The 19304-nt window shown below is 37.9% G+C and overlaps 1 protein-coding gene across 2 annotated transcripts in view; it reads right to left on the bottom strand.

Moving 5' to 3' along the window:
• The window catches only part of LOC134542200 (uncharacterized), a 1033251-nt gene that overhangs the window by 694916 nt on the left and 319031 nt on the right, over nucleotides 1-19304 (bottom strand). The window contains exon 3 of one of the 2 annotated variants that reach the window (XM_063386263.1): nucleotides 2121-2347. In XM_063386263.1, the coding sequence (XP_063242333.1) occupies nucleotides 2121-2347 (227 nt within the window). The remainder of the gene's footprint in view (nucleotides 1-2120; nucleotides 2348-19304) is intronic. The other variant, XM_063386264.1, reaches the window with a different exon arrangement.

The following is a 19304-nucleotide window of genomic DNA, read 5'->3' as shown; positions in this document are numbered from 1 at the left end:
CCAAAAGGAAATTCCCCCCCCCCCCCTGTGTATACTTGGATCACCAACACCGTTACTTTTCACAAAGCAATTTGAAACTCATTCACAAAACCACCCATCTTCCCCTTCGCTTTACCGAAGTTCTTCTTCGCGTTTACACCGTCGTGACGCGTGGTGCTTCATCGCGAATAATTCCCCCGCCACTAACGGCGCTGCGGCGACGGCGGCGCTAGCCGACAGCAGCTGCGGCAGGAGGCCCGCTGGAGGAGGGGGGGGGGAATACATTAACGAGGCCATTGTGCGGGCGGTCGTGATAGGCCGCGGGTCAGGAGAGCGCCCGGGCACGCTCGGCCAGGGGGCCGTCACTATGGGGACCGTGGTGCGCTCCTTCTGCGCTGACGGTCACTATCCGTCTGCGCCAACGTCACATCCTCATTCACATCCGCAGCTAAATTATAAGTGGTTTTTAATAACGTGACTTGTGAACAAACGGTAATTTTAATTTCTTAATATAATTATTTTGACCCGCACATCTTTTTAATGTTGAGGAAATCATTTAACAACTTTTTTTAAACAAATTTGTGACTCAAAAAATGTTACAACGTCAAGTCGGTGTCCTTGAATTTTTAAAATAATAATAGGATGTATAACTATATTAATAATGTGTAGCGCATAGAATCAACTAACGAATGCAAAATTTAAGTCAATATCAGACATTTATTGGCTCGTGGCGCAATTAAGTTTCTCCCTTGATCCCACATTATTCAGTAATCTATAATGATTTTAAGTTGTTTGTTGTCGGCTTCTAGTTTATCAAGGAGTGTCAAAAAACATGTGCTCCAATATACATTTCCAGAGCAGTATCGCAGCGTGCAGGCATGGCCCTCTAAAACGAAATAGCCAAGAGTTAAGATGCGAATAAATATTTAAATAAAAAAATTATCAAATATAAATAAGTATTGTTCATATTGACTTAAGTTAATCAGTGATGCTTAGAGCAACACAGATTGCGCAAAGTAATGTTTTGACTCCATGAAAAAAAAATCAAATACAGAAGGAAAAACATGTTAATGTTAGTAGCTACTATTAAAAAAATGGATGCGTGTATTTATGTACAAGTGTTAGAAGTTATACTTTCCTGGCGTGGTTAAAAAACTAACTATAATTTGTATTGCAAATAATTAATAGAAATAAAATAATAAAATGACTGGAGTGATATAAATACTTTTGGTAAAGTATAAATTCATTCAAATTTAAAAAAAAATACTCATAATTAAATATTAATATAAAAACTTTTGTAAAATTAATTATTTCAAGAAGTAAAAAAACTTAAATAAATTTTAATTAATTATAAAAATCAATATATAAGCTGTATCTATATTCTGATTTAGTAATTGTAATTATTTATTAAATAATAATGTACTAATTTATAATGCAAATAAAATATACATACTGGAACATAACCTTACTTATATAAAGTTAAAATAAGCTTGAAAAGTTTATATAACAATTTCTATAACAAATATTAAAAATAAATTAATGTTTTATTTATACGGACCATTATTTAATATGGACCAGTATTTAATATAGACCAATATTCACTATCAATCCCTCAATCCCTAAACTATATTATTTAAAAGTATATATTTATAATTATAAATTTTATGTATATTTTTTTTTATTATCCTGTCAATTTTTGTTGCTGCGCGCGCATCGTAAAAATTCATTCTTATAACTTTTTCACAACGCGCCTAAAGAAATATATATTAACCTAACCTATCAACTATAAATACACTTGAAAATGTTTATAAACACAATTTATATCACTAATATTAACAATAAATATTTTTTTTAATGATATGGAACCAACTCAATATCAATCACTAAATTATAAGATTTAAAAGCTAAAATATATTTTTTTGTATGTGTTTTTTTTATCCTGTGAAATTTTCGTTGCATGGTGCACGCGCATCGTAAAAATTCACTGTCGTCATTTTTTCATAACGCGTTCTAAAGAAGTATAACTTCAGAATTTGTGTGCAATATTTAAATGGGATATCCAGAAATGCTGGAAGAATGACAAGGATGAGAGCCGCGCGACTGCACGTGACACGAGCTGGCAAGCAGCGCCGGTTGCCTACCTTCGCGCCGCGGCGACCCCGGAGCTTCCTGTGCCGGCCGCGCGGCGTCGGCGCGCTGCATGCTGCCCTCGTCTGTCGTCTGCAGCTGCCGCCGCTGCTCCGACGGGGACACGCGGCCGGCGAGGTCTGGTTCCGCGGGCCCCCGCGCGGCGGCGCTGGCGTCGTCGTCGTCTTCGTCCCCGTGGCCGGGGCGGCCCTCCGACTCCACCCCAGCCGCGGCCGCGCTGCTGCGAACAAACAAACGAGCGCCGCCCGTTTACGACCCGCCGGCCGTTTCGCGTGTCCCTTGACACGTGAGACACACACACTCTCGCTCTCTCTCGCTCTCTCTCGCTCCGCACTGCACCGTGCTCAAGCCTCGCCGACCTGGCACACGTGCGCGTAAATAATCACCCGCGCACCGGCCCCCTCTTCAGAGACCCACTCGAGGTCGGTCGCCATTCACTACGCCCGTGGAACATCAGTTGCCGGTACTGCAGTCTGTCTCGCGACACAGAGCAAATGGCGACCACAGTTGCCGGATCGACAGTACCCGGCTCGTTAACGTTAAAATATTACTTTGTATGCAATTTTGTCATTACGATAAGTTTTAATGTTTTTTTTTTTTTTTTACACTCCGAAAGGTTTTTTAAGATCAAAAAGTTAAGTGTCTACTGACAGATTCTGGAAGACTACAAGCCTGCACGCATCGAACTCCCTCGGTTTCTAATCCCGTTAGGGCATACCCGTTGGAAATATGATGGATCTTTTACATGTCCAAATTCGGAGAACCAAATATTGGGCATGGGTTCCGAGAACCGGGAAATTTTACGCCATATCCAATCGCGGCATGTGCTTCTATTGACAGTATTATTACCAGAGGGTGCGGCCATGTCTGCATGATTACGTGGTAATTGTGTGAAGCCGTTTTGTTTTCCTTCAGCTAATTGCTGCGCCATAATTGGTTAAAACCCCAAACCTTTGTCGGAAGCGTAATGCTTTGCATTGTGAAAAACCGTTTTAAATTACCCTCTTTTTTTTAAACTAAAAGTCACTGTTTTTAACGACGGAGATTCTAATATTATTTAACAGCCATCATCAGCTGTTATCATTTACGCAATGTTTTGGGGTGGACAATACGGCGATGGCGAGGTTAAAAAGTGACTTGCAACTACGTTACTGCATGCCATCTCCTGACAATTTCTTACTTCATGATTATTATAGCTGTAAACATTCTGCAAAACAAATTATTCTATTAATAACCAATCTCTCTATACAGTTATGTGCTATGATCAAAAGAGCAAAACAAATTAATATTAAATGATATAAAAATTGTTCATCAATAACAGTTCAAACAAATATGCCGTGTTCCAATTGCAACTCCTTAAAATAAAAATTTAATATTATCACATTATGCTCTTGATTGAATTCAAGAGGAAAATGTATTACCAAAATTCTAATTCCAAATCATCCTTTTAAAAAAAATGTTTCAGAGACATTAAAAAATATTTCATTACACTACAAAGTTATGCCTAAAACAATTGTGCTCTCTGGCGTATACCTGGCAAGAGAGCACACCAAAACAAGACAAAAATCGTGCATTGGAAAAATAGAAAATGCCCATTTCAATGCGAAAACAAACGATGAGACACGCTTAAAGCACGAAATTTCGTTCAAAAGTTTCTTATTGTATTTTTTTTTAACATTATTTCGTTCATACGACCAATAAAAGTTTTTTTTTGTCGAAACAATACAGTGTTAAAACATTTTTCAGTATCATTGTTAAATATTTAATCGCTCAATGTACATGACCGATAGTTTCCATAGACAATCACGGCTTTTGGTGGTCTGCTATAACGTAGCCTATAATACCAAAATCAATGCAATAGTATTCAATTAAGCATACAAACACTGTAACTACACAAATATCTATTTTTATTTTAAACAAACATATTACTACTTGATTTATAAATATAAACATCCGTTAAGGAATTTACTGAGAATTATATGACTACATACATAATTTTCCTTGGCGTACAATCTGCCAATACAACTGTCAGAATCAGTTGATGGTAGCGACACATATGCGTTTGTTTGCAAACGGTACTTCCATACACGCACTTTTGCTTGCAAGTAATTAATAGCATATTTGTCATGTGACGTAATAAGTATTTTAATACTTATATACAAACTATTGAACAGTTTCTGCAATAAAGTAGATTACAGGTAGGGGCAGAATATATAACCCCCTCCCCCCAATTTTGTGTACGCCCTTGATTGCAGGCTTTTGCAGCCATTATCTAATACTATACCTTGGCTTGGGAAGTGGTGTATTATAACCAAGATAGTTCATTAGTTTCTGCAATGAAAGTAAGATATGGTAATTCTCTGTATATTATAACCTCATCAACATGCCAAATGTATGCACAACGAAACATGGTTCTGAAGTTATATTTTAGAAAAAAAAATATGTATGGGGTAATAAATCTGATACTGCGCAGTTTGCGCGCAAAATGCGCAGTTATCTCAGCAAGAGTTCACGATCAACAGTTTAGAAAACCTTCTTTCTCAGTACGCGGCTAGCCGTCAGTTGGGGTTGTGCGATAGTCCCTTATAAGTATGGGTCATTAGTGGCAGACATATTTATATCGAAGTGATGTATCATTTTTCTTAATATAATTCTAAAATGTTTGACTACACACATACATACACATAACAGCTATCAGCATCTCAATCACGATCATCACATAAATTGAGATAACGCAACTGTATTAATCACTAAAATCGACGCAGTAAAAAAGATTTCGTAAATATCGCAATTATTAGAAATCGACAAGTTAAAAATCACCAATAAGACGACGCAGTAAAGCAAATGGATGTCGAAAATATCGTCATGGTTAGTCCGCTGTCACACTAAGCGGTTGAATCGGAGAGGTTGCTTGTTTCTGCTAGGTGATTTCTTTTTAGATTAATTGTTTACATGCTCGACTTTGATAAATTTGCAAGTGCATTCTTGAGAAACCTTCATTGTGCAGCTTCGCAAGTCTTAGCAATAGCGGGAGAAACGCATAGTGTGACACTGGCATTAAAATCGACACAGTGAAACAATCGATGTGGCGGATATCGACTAGGCCAGGCACGAGCCTCGCGCGGCGTCTGGGGAGAGACGAGCGCGGGTCTTCTGCGACGTCGTCGACCTCTCCCACGGTCCCCGCTCCGCCGAGGATCAAGATGTCCGCGTCAAAGAAGATCCGCGCCGTGCCCGCCCCTAAAAGGCTATCGGGGACTCCCGAGAGCGCATCCCCCCATGTCGGCGGTGCATGCGTGTGTCCCGCGGAAACATGAAGGTCGGCTCTGCGCGTGACGCGGCGTGGGCGGACGTAACTTGCCTCCCGACTCTCGTACGCCCGCAGCACTGCTCTTGCGCGCCGTGCATGATCATCTTCTCGACTTGCGATCAGCGGCCACACATCTGAAAGACTGGAAACCCAGCGTTGTTCTTCTGCACCCGTATGCAGCCATCGACCACACTGCCATTTATGAATCTACAAATGAAGTAACGTGATCGAAAGTTCGTGACGCTAGAATGAATTGGAAAAATCGATTGTCAAAGTTTTATTTAAGCTGGAATGGAGGGGCCACGGGCATATAGATAGATCTGGTAACTTACCTTCATTAAAAACATATTATTTTATTGTAAAATGAAAATAATATATATTTCTTCTGATAATAAATTAAAAGCAGAGTGCAGGGTAGATAATTATTTGCAAGGATTTAACGTAAACATTTATTTTATTCAAAATTTCATCTGATTATGTAATTTAACTAGTAGTATAGGAAAGTGTTTCCGGGCGCACGGCGCTGGCGCGTGGAGCCGGAGCCGGTGTCCGCCATCTTGGATTGTGACGTCACGGCGGCAAAAATTCCTCAAAATTCCTCAAAAATGACTCAAAATGACTCAAAAATTCCCGTTTTAAGAAAAAATTTCCCGTTTTCGAGGGAAAAATTCCCATTTCGAGGGAAAATTTCCCGTTTTATTCCTCAAAAATCCCAACGGCTAGAAATGTCCTGATAGAGGCTTAAGCATCCTTAACTCAAGCCTCAGTTAAGCCTCTATCAGGATGTGACCTTGACCTTTGACCTTGACCCCGGCGGCCATCTTGGATCCGCCATTTTGGATAACGTCATTTCGTTTTCTAGAAAATTCCGGCATTGTGTTATCCGCCATATTGGACGATGACGTCACCGTTGCAATTTTCGTTACGGCCGCCATCTTTAACTTTTTTATTTATTATCCGATTTCAATGAAAAAATTTTTAAAATTTATTAAAAAATCCATTTAATAAAATTTTAATAAAAAATATTTAAAAAATATACTTTTACGACACGGAGTTCGGAGTCCTCGGTTCGAACCCGGTGAGGCCAAAAAAAAAAATTAAAAATGGCGACCGATCCTCCTCCCGTGGTGACTTTTGGCAGACTGACTCCCACCACTTTTCTTAAAGCATATATATATCGTTACCTAGTATGACGTCATGTCCGCCATCTTGTCTTCGATGCTGGAAGCCATCATCATCATTGTATCGTCGACGAGAGTGCGCTGACACCATGTTAGTTTAGTTCGTATCCGCTAGAGTGCAGTAATCATTTATTATTACTGTGACACCCGCCATCTTGAAATATGGCCGCCATCTTGAAAATCCGTAATTATTTAGCTAGAAATTCGGGAAAAATTCCAAAATTCATTAAATAAATCACTCATTAACTTACATATTGATTCGATCCGCTCCAGTCCTTGGTTCGATCCCTGAATGATGCAAAACATTTAATTTTATATAAAAAATAATAATTTCAATAAACCATGTTCAAAATTCTTAAAGAGACTTTAAATCCTCTACTACCATCATCCTATCAGACACCAAGACCACCATATTGGAAATTCGTAATTGTAATGCTAGAGATTCGGGAAAAAGTTCAAAATTCATTAAATAAATTTGTAATCTATATACTGATTGATTAGATCGACTAAGGTCCTTGGTTCGATCCCTGGCCGATACAAAACAACTTTAATTTTAAAAAAGTACCAGAAAAGTGTCAGGTTCGAGAAATAAAACACCTCAAAGTCTTTTACAAACATAATATTTATTACACAATTTCTATTCTACTACAGAATCACTTGCGAAAGCCAACAACAATCTTATAAACATTTAGCCCTGCATAGACGTGCAACGACTACTTCTTAGCTCCAAATGGCTCCCAAAGCTCCAACAGCCTCCAAATGCTTAACACAGCTCCAAATGGCTCCAAATGCTCCAAACGGCTCCAAATGCTCCAAATGTCTCCAGCAGCTCCAAATGCTCCAACAGCTCCAAAAAAGGCTCCAAATGCTCCAATAGCCTCCAAATGCTTAACACAGCTCCAAATGGCTCCAAATGCTCCAAACGGCCTCCAAATGCTTGACAGCCTCCAAATGCTTAACACAGCTCTAAATGGCTCCAAATGCTCCAAACGGCCTCCAAATGCTTGACAGCTCCAAATGTCTCCAGCAGCTCCAAATGCTCCAACAGCTCCAAAAAAAGGCTCCAAAAGCTCCAACAGCCTCCAAATGCTTAACACAGTTCCAAATGGCTCCAAATGCTCCAAACGGCCTCCAAATGCTTGACAGCTCCAAATGTTTCCAGCAGCTCCAAATGCTCCAAATGCTTGACAGCTCCAAATGCTTCAAAAGGCTCCAAATGCTCCAAATGCTCCAAACGGCCTCCAAATGGCTCCAACAGCTCCAACAGCCTCCAAATGCTTGACAGCTCCAAATGTTTCCAGCAGCTCCAAATGCTCCAAATGGCTCCAACAGCCTCCAAATGCTTAACACAGCTCTAAATGGCTCCAACAGCTCCAAAAGACTCCAAATGCTTCAAAAGGCTCCAATTGCTCCAAGAGCTCCATCTTCAATTGGTTCCAACTGATTCCTATTACTTTTATCGAACTTGGCATGATTACTAACATGTCTTTATCAGTATACATTTTGACTGGCAGTGGTAACGTTTTTTTACACCTTTAAGTTATAAGTTTTATTTAGAAATCAGATTTCGATAAATGATAGCTTCCATCTGGAAAGAAAATATATTAATTTATCTTCAAGTTTATACACATACATTTAATTTAATCCATTATTGTATGTAGCCAGCTTCCCTCAGTTCTTTGAGTATGAAGGATATTTCTTTAATGTTCGAATAGTTTCCTGCACAAAGCGATCCATGTAGTAGTCGTAGCCTGTTAACCAATATGTTAGGATCTTCCCATGAGGTATAATCAATCTCTTCTGCTGCCTTCATAATCCTTGCATGTTTATAATAAATATTATCTCTGGTGTTTATCGTTTTAACACCAACCACAAGGTCACTTTCGTCATCTTGCCAGTGATTATCACAAGCTTGATCAGGATAATTTATTTTATTACGTCGTTTCCATCGTTTTGGTCTCAGACTGCCATCACAGTCTTCGCTCTTGCATGCTTTTGGTGCTTCAGTACAGTACTCAATCATGTCAGCCTCAGATGTGTCACCACAATCTTCAATCATGCCAGCTTCTGATGTGTCACCACAGTCTTCAATCATGTCAGCACCACAAACTTGATCAGGATAATTTATTTTATTACGTCGTTTCCATCGTTTTGGTCTCAGACTGCCATCACAGTCTTCGATCTTGCCTGCTTTAGGTGTTTCAGTACAGTACTCAATCATGTCAGCCTCAGATGTGTCACCACAATCTTCAATCATGCCAGCCTCAGATGATTCATCAAAGTCTTCGACCTTGTAAGCTTCAGGTGGTTCTCCATCTTTCACATTTTCATGGAGACGACTAGATATTGGAGTAAATATATTTTCATTTCTAATGTGGTTACAACTTCCTTCGTTTGTTTTAAATTTTAAATTATTATCTTGATCTAGATCAGTAATTTTAGCATTAGCTTTTTCGCCTTCGTTCCTCTTCCGCGATGTTGTAGCCCAGTCTTCGTTATCTTTATTCATCTTAATTGTACAGGTCTTGTAATGTCTATCCAAGTAATATCTTCTACCAAAGGATTTCTGACACTGACTGCAATGAAATGGTTTTTGACAAGGACCCAAATTACACTCGCTTCTCTCATGTCGTTTAGCATTCTTTCTCAAGGTAAACACCTTGCTACAGTATCTACAGTGATGACGTTTTGATACAGCAACAAATCCCGTTTCAGGATTCATATTAGTTATTGAGACTAATGCCAGATGCAAACTAAGAGTTTTAAATTAGATATGTTACTTAAATAGAATTTTTTAATTATTTCATCAGCGAAAATTAATTTATCTCATTCAAAGGTACTTGTTGCAAGTAGTTCTGCTTTTCAACAACAGATGTCGCCACATGTTACTTGCAGGTAAATAATATTTAGTTCTTTTATGCGGGATGCGGGATGCTCACTAACGATCGCAAAAGAAGGATGGCTTCGCTAGACTCCAAGGAGAAGGAAGTTCGTCCATCCTGTTAGTGCTTCTTAGATTTCTCAGAGATTATTTGACTGAGTAATGATATTTTTTTTTAAATTTCCACCTGATAAAAATATTACAAGTGCTGATTTATTGGCAGAATTTCAATAATTAAATGCGACCTTGAATAAAAAATGACATGACTCATTAAGTAAAAAATTCTTCATGCAGAGATCAATTCCTCATCAGTAACCAGAAGCACTCGGAGAAAACCATCAGATGTCTAGTCAGGAATAATCAGAAGCACCCAGAGAAAACCATCAAAATATTGTCAAGAATAATCAGGAGCACACGGAGAAAACTACCATAATATTGTCAAGAATAAACGGGAGCACACGGAGAAATCCACCATAATATTGATAAGAATAATCAGGAGCACACGGAGAAAACCACCGCAAGTTTTCTTTGATATCATAAAATTTCAGGAAAAAAATAATACTAAAAATGAAAATAAATTAATAAAAAATTAAAAAAAAATAAAATAAAAAAATACATAAATATATTCTGCTAGCTTGTGAACTTCTCATTGTTGAACAAAGATAGAGTTCTAGTACAAGCCAGAATATATTTATGTATTTTTTTTATTTTATTTTATTTTAATTTTTTATTAATTTATTTTCATTTTTAGTATTATTTTTTTCCTGAAATTTTATGATATCAAAGAAAACTTGCGGTGGTTTTCTCCGTGTGCTCCTGATTATTCTTGTCAATATTATGGTGGATTTCTCCGTGTGCTCCCGTTTATTCTTGACAATATTATGGTAGTTTTCTCCGTGTGCTCCTGATTATTCTTGACAATATTTTGATGGTTTTCTCTGGGTGCTTCTGATTATTCCTGACTAGACATCTGATGGTTTTCTCCGAGTGCTTCTGGTTACTGATGAGGAATTGATCTCTGCATGAAGAATTTTTTACTTAATGAGTCATGTCATTTTTTATTCAAGGTCGCATTTAATTATTGAAATTCTGCCAATAAATCAGCACTTGTAATATTTTTATCAGGTGGAAATTTAAAAAAAAATATCATTACTCAGTCAAATAATCTCTGAGAAATCTAAGAAGCACTAACAGGATGGACGAACTTCCTTCTCCTTGGAGTCTAGCGAAGCCATCCTTCTTTTGCGATCGTTAGTGAGCATCCCGCATCCCGCATAAAAGAACTAAATATTATTTACCTGCAAGTAACATGTGGCGACATCTGTTGTTGAAAAGCAGAACTACTTGCAACAAGTACCTTTGAATGAGATAAATTAATTTTCGCTGATGAAATAATTAAAAAATTCTATTTAAGTAACATATCTAATTTAAAACTCTTAGTTTGCATCTGGCATTAGTCTCAATAACTAATATGAATCCTGAAACGGGATTTGTTGCTGTATCAAAACGTCATCACTGTAGATACTGTAGCAAGGTGTTTACCTTGAGAAAGAATGCTAAACGACATGAGAGAAGCGAGTGTAATTTGGGTCCTTGTCAAAAACCATTTCATTGCAGTCAGTGTCAGAAATCCTTTGGTAGAAGATATTACTTGGATAGACATTACAAGACCTGTACAATTAAGATGAATAAAGATAACGAAGACTGGGCTACAACATCGCGGAAGAGGAACGAAGGCGAAAAAGCTAATGCTAAAATTACTGATCTAGATCAAGATAATAATTTAAAATTTAAAACAAACGAAGGAAGTTGTAACCACATTAGAAATGAAAATATATTTACTCCAATATCTAGTCGTCTCCATGAAAATGTGAAAGATGGAGAACCACCTGAAGCTTACAAGGTCGAAGACTTTGATGAATCATCTGAGGCTGGCATGATTGAAGATTGTGGTGACACATCTGAGGCTGACATGATTGAGTACTGTACTGAAACACCTAAAGCAGGCAAGATCGAAGACTGTGATGGCAGTCTGAGACCAAAACGATGGAAACGACGTAATAAAATAAATTATCCTGATCAAGTTTGTGGTGCTGACATGATTGAAGACTGTGGTGACACATCAGAAGCTGGCATGATTGAAGATTGTGGTGACACATCTGAGGCTGACATGATTGAGTACTGTACTGAAGCACCAAAAGCATGCAAGAGCGAAGACTGTGATGGCAGTCTGAGACCAAAACGATGGAAACGACGTAATAAAATAAATTATCCTGATCAAGCTTGTGATAATCACTGGCAAGATGACGAAAGTGACCTTGTGGTTGGTGTTAAAACGATAAACACCAGAGATAATATTTATTATAAACATGCAAGGATTATGAAGGCAGCAGAAGAGATTGATTATACCTCATGGGAAGATCCTAACATATTGGTTAACAGGCTACGACTACTACATGGATCGCTTTGTGCAGGAAACTATTCGAACATTAAAGAAATATCCTTCATACTCAAAGAACTGAGGGAAGCTGGCTACATACAATAATGGATTAAATTAAATGTATGTGTATAAACTTGAAGATAAATTAATATATTTTCTTTCCAGATGGAAGCTATCATTTATCGAAATCTGATTTCTAAATAAAACTTATAACTTAAAGGTGTAAAAAAACGTTACCACTGCCAGTCAAAATGTATACTGATAAAGACATGTTAGTAATCATGCCAAGTTCGATAAAAGTAATAGGAATCAGTTGGAACCAATTGAAGATGGAGCTCTTGGAGCAATTGGAGCCTTTTGAAGCATTTGGAGTCTTTTGGAGCTGTTGGAGCCATTTAGAGCTGTGTTAAGCATTTGGAGGCTGTTGGAGCCATTTGGAGCATTTGGAGCTGCTGGAAACATTTGGAGCTGTCAAGCATTTGGAGGCTGTTGGAGCTGTTGGAGCCATTTGGAGGCCGTTTGGAGCATTTGGAGCATTTGGAGCCTTTTGAAGCATTTGGAGCTGTCAAGCATTTGGAGCATTTGGAGCTGCTGGAAACATTTGGAGCTGTCAAGCATTTGGAGGCCGTTTGGAGCATTTGGAGCCATTTGGAACTGTGTTAAGCATTTGGAGGCTGTTGGAGCTTTTGGAGCCTTTTTTTGGAGCTGTTGGAGCATTTGGAGCTGCTGGAGACATTTGGAGCTGTCAAGCATTTGGAGGCCGTTTGGAGCATTTGGAGCCATTTGGAGCTGTGTTATGCATTTGGAGCTGTCAAGCATTTGGAGCCATTTGGAGCTGTGTTAAGCATTTGGAGGCTGTTGGAGCATTTGGAGCTGCTGGAGACATTTGGAGCTGTCAAGCATTTGGAGGCCGTTTGGAGCATTTGGAGCCATTTAGAGCTGTGTTAAGCATTTGGAGGCTGTCAAGCATTTGGAGGCCGTTTGGAGCATTTGGAGCCATTTGGAGCTGTGTTAAGCATTTGGAGGCTATTGGAGCATTTGGAGCCTTTTTTGGAGCTGTTGGAGCATTTGGAGCTGCTGGAGACATTTGGAGCATTTGGAGCCGTTTGGAGCATTTGGAGCCATTTGGAGCTGTGTTAAGCATTTGGAGGCTGTTGGAGCTTTGGGAGCCATTTGGAGCTAAGAAGTAGTCGTTGCACGTCTATGCAGGGCTAAATGTTTATAAGATTGTTGTTGGCTTTCGCAAGTGATTCTGTAGTAGGATAGAAATTGTGTAATAAATATTATGTTTGTAAAAGACTTTGAGGTGTTTTATTTCTCGAACCTGACACTTTTCTGGTACTTTTTTAAAATTAAAGTTGTTTTGTATCGGCCAGGGATCGAACCAAGGACCTTAGTCGATCTAATCAATCAGTATATAGATTACAAATTTATTTAATGAATTTTGAACTTTTTCCCGAATCTCTAGCATTACAATTACGAATTTCCAATATGGTGGTCTTGGTGTCTGATAGGATGATGGTAGTAGAGGATTTAAAGTCTCTTTAAGAATTTTGAACATGGTTTATTGAAATTATTATTTTTTATATAAAATTAAATGTTTTGCATCATTCAGGGATCGAACCAAGGACTGGAGCGGATCGAATCAATATGTAAGTTAATGAGTGATTTATTTAATGAATTTTGGAATTTTTCCCGAATTTCTAGCTAAATAATTACGGATTTTCAAGATGGCGGCCATATTTCAAGATGGCGGGTGTCACAGTAATAATAAATGATTACTGCACTCTAGCGGATACGAACTAAACTAACATGGTGTCAGCGCACTCTCGTCGACGATACAATGATGATGATGGCTTCCAGCATCGAAGACAAGATGGCGGACATGACGTCATACTAGGTGACGATATATATATGCTTTAAGAAAAGTGGTGGGAGTCAGTCTGCCAAAAGTCACCACGGGAGGAGGATCGGTCGCCATTTTTAATTTTTTTTTTTGGCCTCACCGGGTTCGAACCGAGGACTCCGAACTCCATGTCGTAAAAGTATATTTTTTAAATATTTTTTATTAAAATTTTATTAAATGGATTTTTTAATAAATTTTAAAAATTTTTCATTGAAATCGGATAATAAATAAAAAAGTTAAAGATGGCGGCCGTAACGAAAATTGCAACGGTGACGTCATCGTCCAATATGGCGGATAATACAATGCCGGAATTTTCTAGAAAACGAAATGACGTTATCCAAAATGGCGGATCCAAGATGGCCGCCGGGGTCAAGGTCAAAGGTCAAGGTCACATCCTGATAGAGGCTTAACTGAGGCTTGAGTTAAGGATGCTTAAGCCTCTATCAGGACATTTCTAGCCGTTGGGATTTTTGAGGAATAAAACGGGAAATTTTCCCTCGAAATGGGAATTTTTCCCTCGAAAACGGGAAATTTTTTCTTAAAACGGGAATTTTTGAGTCATTTTGAGTCATTTTTGAGGAATTTTGAGGAATTTTTGCCGCCGTGACGTCACAATCCAAGATGGCGGACACCGGCTCCGGCTCCACGCGCCAGCGCCGTGCGCCCGGAAATACTTTCCTATACTACTTTAACTGTTTAAACATATTTAATTTCTGTAATTAATAATTTAATTTTATGAGAAATATTAATTTATTTAAATAAAATTACTATGAAACCCGAGCCCCCAAATTACCATCTCATGCATGTTACCACTACACCACGCCGCTGACTTAACGTTTGTAAAAAAAAAATCTGTTAAACAGTATCTTTGTTAGATTAAATCTTTAACTGACCATTGCAGCAAAGTTACAAGTTACTGAAATGTATTCAAACCCTACAAAGCTTCCACATAAATGAAATACCCTAAACTTTACCCGACGTTTAAAACGAAATATTTTTTAATATGCCTACTTTTATATTAACCTCCCATTAAATCCAATGTTAATGATGGGTTCCACTACTACTAGCGCCGTTAGTTCGCAGACCGCCGCAAGCTTCACTAAGCCGACGAGACACGCCAAGGGAAAGGATAGGAAGTTGCCAGACCTATCTATATGACCATTGTCTAGGCACTAAATACTATCAGCCTGGCATAGTAGAGTATTAATAATAAACACCTCAAAACCTTTTCATTGCTAGAAAGCTAGATTCAGTTTCAGAACGATGAAAGTTTTTTTATACAAAAAGTTCTTCTTTACATTATGAACTATATTATACCTGAAATTTCATTTTCTTCAGATATTATAGAAGCGATCAGGTGGTAACACATTACCTTAAAAGAAATTTATCAAACAATAATATTAAAGAATAGATTATGTTTCAGTAAACTTTATAATTTAATTAATACATTTAATTCCGTCATAAACGTTTCAATTAATATTTAAGTATAGTATTATCGCTCTCTATGAATGGACATAAGAACTACCTAGCTATAGTAGCATACTGCGAATGGCGCCACTTTGAAAATTATCAACAGTAAAAAATTTACAACGTGTCGATTTAAAACACTACTTGAGTTAATAGCGAGCTATTTGAATTGCCCACCCCTGACTGCTATGTCGCGTCATGCGCGGTCCAACTCTGTCCTCGAATCACTACATCTACCTTGGTCCATTTACAATACACAATATTTTCACGATATCCTCGGTTGGGTTAAAATTAATCAATTCTTTGTCTCTTTTAATTTCGGGTCAGAAGCGTTTGACTCCAGACGAGAGTACCGCACAGTTGGCCACAGTTGTGTTTTATTGGAAGGCAACAAGACTGCCTCCATTCTACAGCTACAGAAACCGCAGCGCCGTGGTAACGCGTCAAGCAATTCAAAATTGATTGGAGATAGCATTTCATATGGCGCAGGAGATGACGGTACCTCACTTATTATTTTTATTTATAACACAAGGTGGTTAAATCAGAACTATAAAAGGAGAAAATTAAAACACGCACACAAGAAAAAACAATCATAGAAGTAGCCGAACAAACGTTTTTCGAAAGCGATACCAACGTAGATAAAATGACCAAAAAAATTACTTTATTTTCTTTATAAATATAACCAATGCAAAGTGATTAAAGCCTGGAGGAATCCTACCTGAAATTCTCAAGTTCTTAGTACAATTATTTCCTCCAAGCAAAATTCCTAGTAAAATAATACAACCCGGAAACCTTATTGTGGAGTTGTAGAACTGAATGTTTGTCCGATCCACCAGCAACCAAATATTCACGGTTGCCTCATCCTTTTAAACCCGAATTAAAAAGACTGTATTTACAAATTTATTTCTCTGAATGGCAGCGATGGCTATAGTTCAAGTTTGAAACTTTCCGATGTTTATAATTAGCTATGACGGTTCAAACTGCCTAGTCAATAGAAGTGCCAAACAGTTTGACGCAATAGTCAGAGATATACGTTTTCGGATAAATTTGAGAGAAGATGGGAAGGAAAGATTTCTATTTACGAAATGTTACGTACCTACATCTTTCTTTCGCAAATCTGGAATGCATTCACGGGATTTTCTTAGTGGTAGCTGATGAACAGTAATTTGCGATTTTACGCCTGACCACCGAAAATATTGCCAGAATTATAGAAGATAGGTACGTAGTAGAAATGTAAGCATGAATAATCAGCCAGCGTGAAATTTTCTGATGTAGATATTCGGGTTGCTGTGAGTCATACATAAGCGTTTAAAATACATAACTTACTCTTATGCATTATAGCTAAGCCTGAGACTTCGTCCACGTGGAGAGCATAACTCACACAAGATCTTTAGATAAAAAAACTTTTTTTTTGCACTAACATCTTAAAAATCCACAATGACTCAAGTTATTGTATACCGTATAAGGTATATTTTTAAACATGGAAAAAAAACATTTCTATTGTATTTTATATATTTTAAATTACAATCGAAATATAAGTAATTATTATTGGTAACAGGTGAATTCCAAACAAAAAAAACAGCATGACCTCTATGTAGGCTATGACCGTCAAGCAAAACACATGAAACTTTAGCGTCATGCTTTGGTTTTTGCTTCAAAGGTGTGTAATGCAATATTTTCATTTGCATTATATTTTTGAGTAGATTTTAATATTAACAAGAAAACATTTTTAAATAATGAGCTTATTAACACACATATACAGTGAATATATAACAATACAAGTTATAGATCTGCGTTGTAATGCTTTACGGAAATAGAATTTTAGTGTATTTGAGCAAACAACCATAAATTTTCTAACCGTTTGCGATATCACAATAAAATAAAATTAAATATCATCAAACAGACTTTTCCAAGGTCCAGGTGGTTCCGATACCTGAAGCGCAGTGGTTGGCTTTTCTTTTCCGAACCTTTAGGGCAAGCAATGATCTGGGGGACTCCGTTTTAATCCACATAAATTATTCCGGGGTTAATAGATAATACATGTGTAAATATCAAGTCAGTAGCGTCATCAGTTTTTCCGTTAAATAATTTCGTAGAGACAGACAAAAGTTGTTCGACTTTAAGGATCGCCTAAGCTTAAGTATTCCCTTTGCTGAGGGTATGTTTCGAAGAAATTGGTGAAAACCGACGTAAATGTTGGAATTTCACTTTACTTAATTAAGTATGGCTTGCAGGCTCGATTGCGTACCCCAGTAGGAGATTATTTTTGTTACTGGAGTTGATGTATTTTTTCAGCAATACAGAAGCTAATTTTACCGGCTCACACAGTTATATTTTTATCTTTTTGTAACTTGGAATGTGATATTAATTCATGTAATATTAATATTTTTTACGGCAATGAACATACTTTTGAAAAGTTTCACGGCCGCTATGCACAACTCCTGAGGAAGGCACAACCCCTGCTCTGAATGGAAACAATTAGATTATTACCAGTAACCTCGAGGTTAAGGTCCTGCTATCTTAAAACTTTTATGGTCTTTAAAAAAACCTGCAAAATACAATTACAAAATAGTGAACCAAATGAACCTAGTGAAAACATATTTCAATTTCGTGTATGAAAAGTTAATGGTAGTAGCATAGAAAAATACTTGTTTCTTTGAACTGCGTGAATTGTGGTCATTTTATCTTGATGTGATTTGTGGGTATTTAAAAAAAAGCTATTAAGAATAATGTTTTGGCAGAGACGCCTTTCTGTGGCATGAAATAGCTCTGAAATAATGATGCAATGAAAAAATTTATCCTTGGAGGGAAAAAAATCGCGCTTGGTGACGGGTACATTTGCATAGATAAGCAGCACATAATGTGCACATTATTTAAACAAAGATGCCATCTTGGTTTCAACAGTTGTTATAACATTACGAATTTTAACGTATATTATTGAAAATAAGCGTTCGCAAGTAGAAATGTCGCATCCATTAAAAATTACAGATGTTTGTAAATTTGATCATTTACATAAAAACAACTGTGTCACTACAAAATAGCGTTCGCAGTAATACTGTGTTCGGATTCTTACGCGGGCATTTATGCTTTGTGTTGTCCCAGTATCTCCAATAGTTAGTAATTTGTAAACCGTTCCCTGAATAGCTTTTCAGTATTAACTGCGCACATAAATAAGCATAATAAAAAAAATCAAAGTCTAATGATTGAATATTCGATTTTTTTATATGATTTAAAATATATATGCCTGAATTAGACATAAATTAAAATACAAAACAATGCGCCAATCCTCGTACGAAAAACTCAGTATTATCTGGAAACACGTAGCTCATATATGCAAAAATAACCATAGCCATGTGTTGTACAAAGTTACAATTCCTATTATATCTTGTAGTATTACAAACTATTTTTTGGCAAACAGGTTTCCACAGAAATCTTCTGTAAAATTACAGAAAATTGTTTTCTGTGTGGCCAAGTTTTTCCATTCTGTATGAAACACACAAAAACTTGCGTGACAAAAAAAAACACCTCGTAACTGCCAGCGGACCAGCGAAAGTTCCAAAGAACATTCCGCACCAGCGGCCTCGCTGCTCGACGGCTTGTGCAGAAGAAACCACGACCAAGGTGTCGGTGGTGGCAAAAGGAGGGAGGGGTGGAGGGTTGCGGGGGTGGAAGCGAGTCAAGGTCAAGGCACGTGGCTCGCTCGTGACCCTGGCGTGAGTTATGCCTCGCTCGGCCGGGGCAGTTGTGCAGATAACCGAGAGATAAACAGGGCTCTCCTGCACTTTGACTGGAAGTGGGACGATGAGGGGGGGAGGGGGTTTAGAACGAGGGCCGAAGGGCTACACTCGTGGGCGCTAAAAATTTACGAGGATGTGGGGGAGGGGGGGGGGAGGTTCGTCCGTGCTCGCCCGTAACGAGCAACAAACTCTCTTCCTGTTTCTGCACCACGAGCGAGAAGGGAAATGCAACGCCCATTAATCTGATCAAACATT

Source organism: Bacillus rossius (genome assembly GCF_032445375.1).
Source record: "Bacillus rossius redtenbacheri isolate Brsri chromosome 4 unlocalized genomic scaffold, Brsri_v3 Brsri_v3_scf4_2, whole genome shotgun sequence".
NCBI classification, from domain to species: Eukaryota; Metazoa; Arthropoda; class Insecta; order Phasmatodea; family Bacillidae; genus Bacillus; species Bacillus rossius.
The sequence above is the reverse complement of the archived record's forward strand: the minus strand, read 5'-3'. Positions and strand labels throughout refer to the sequence as shown.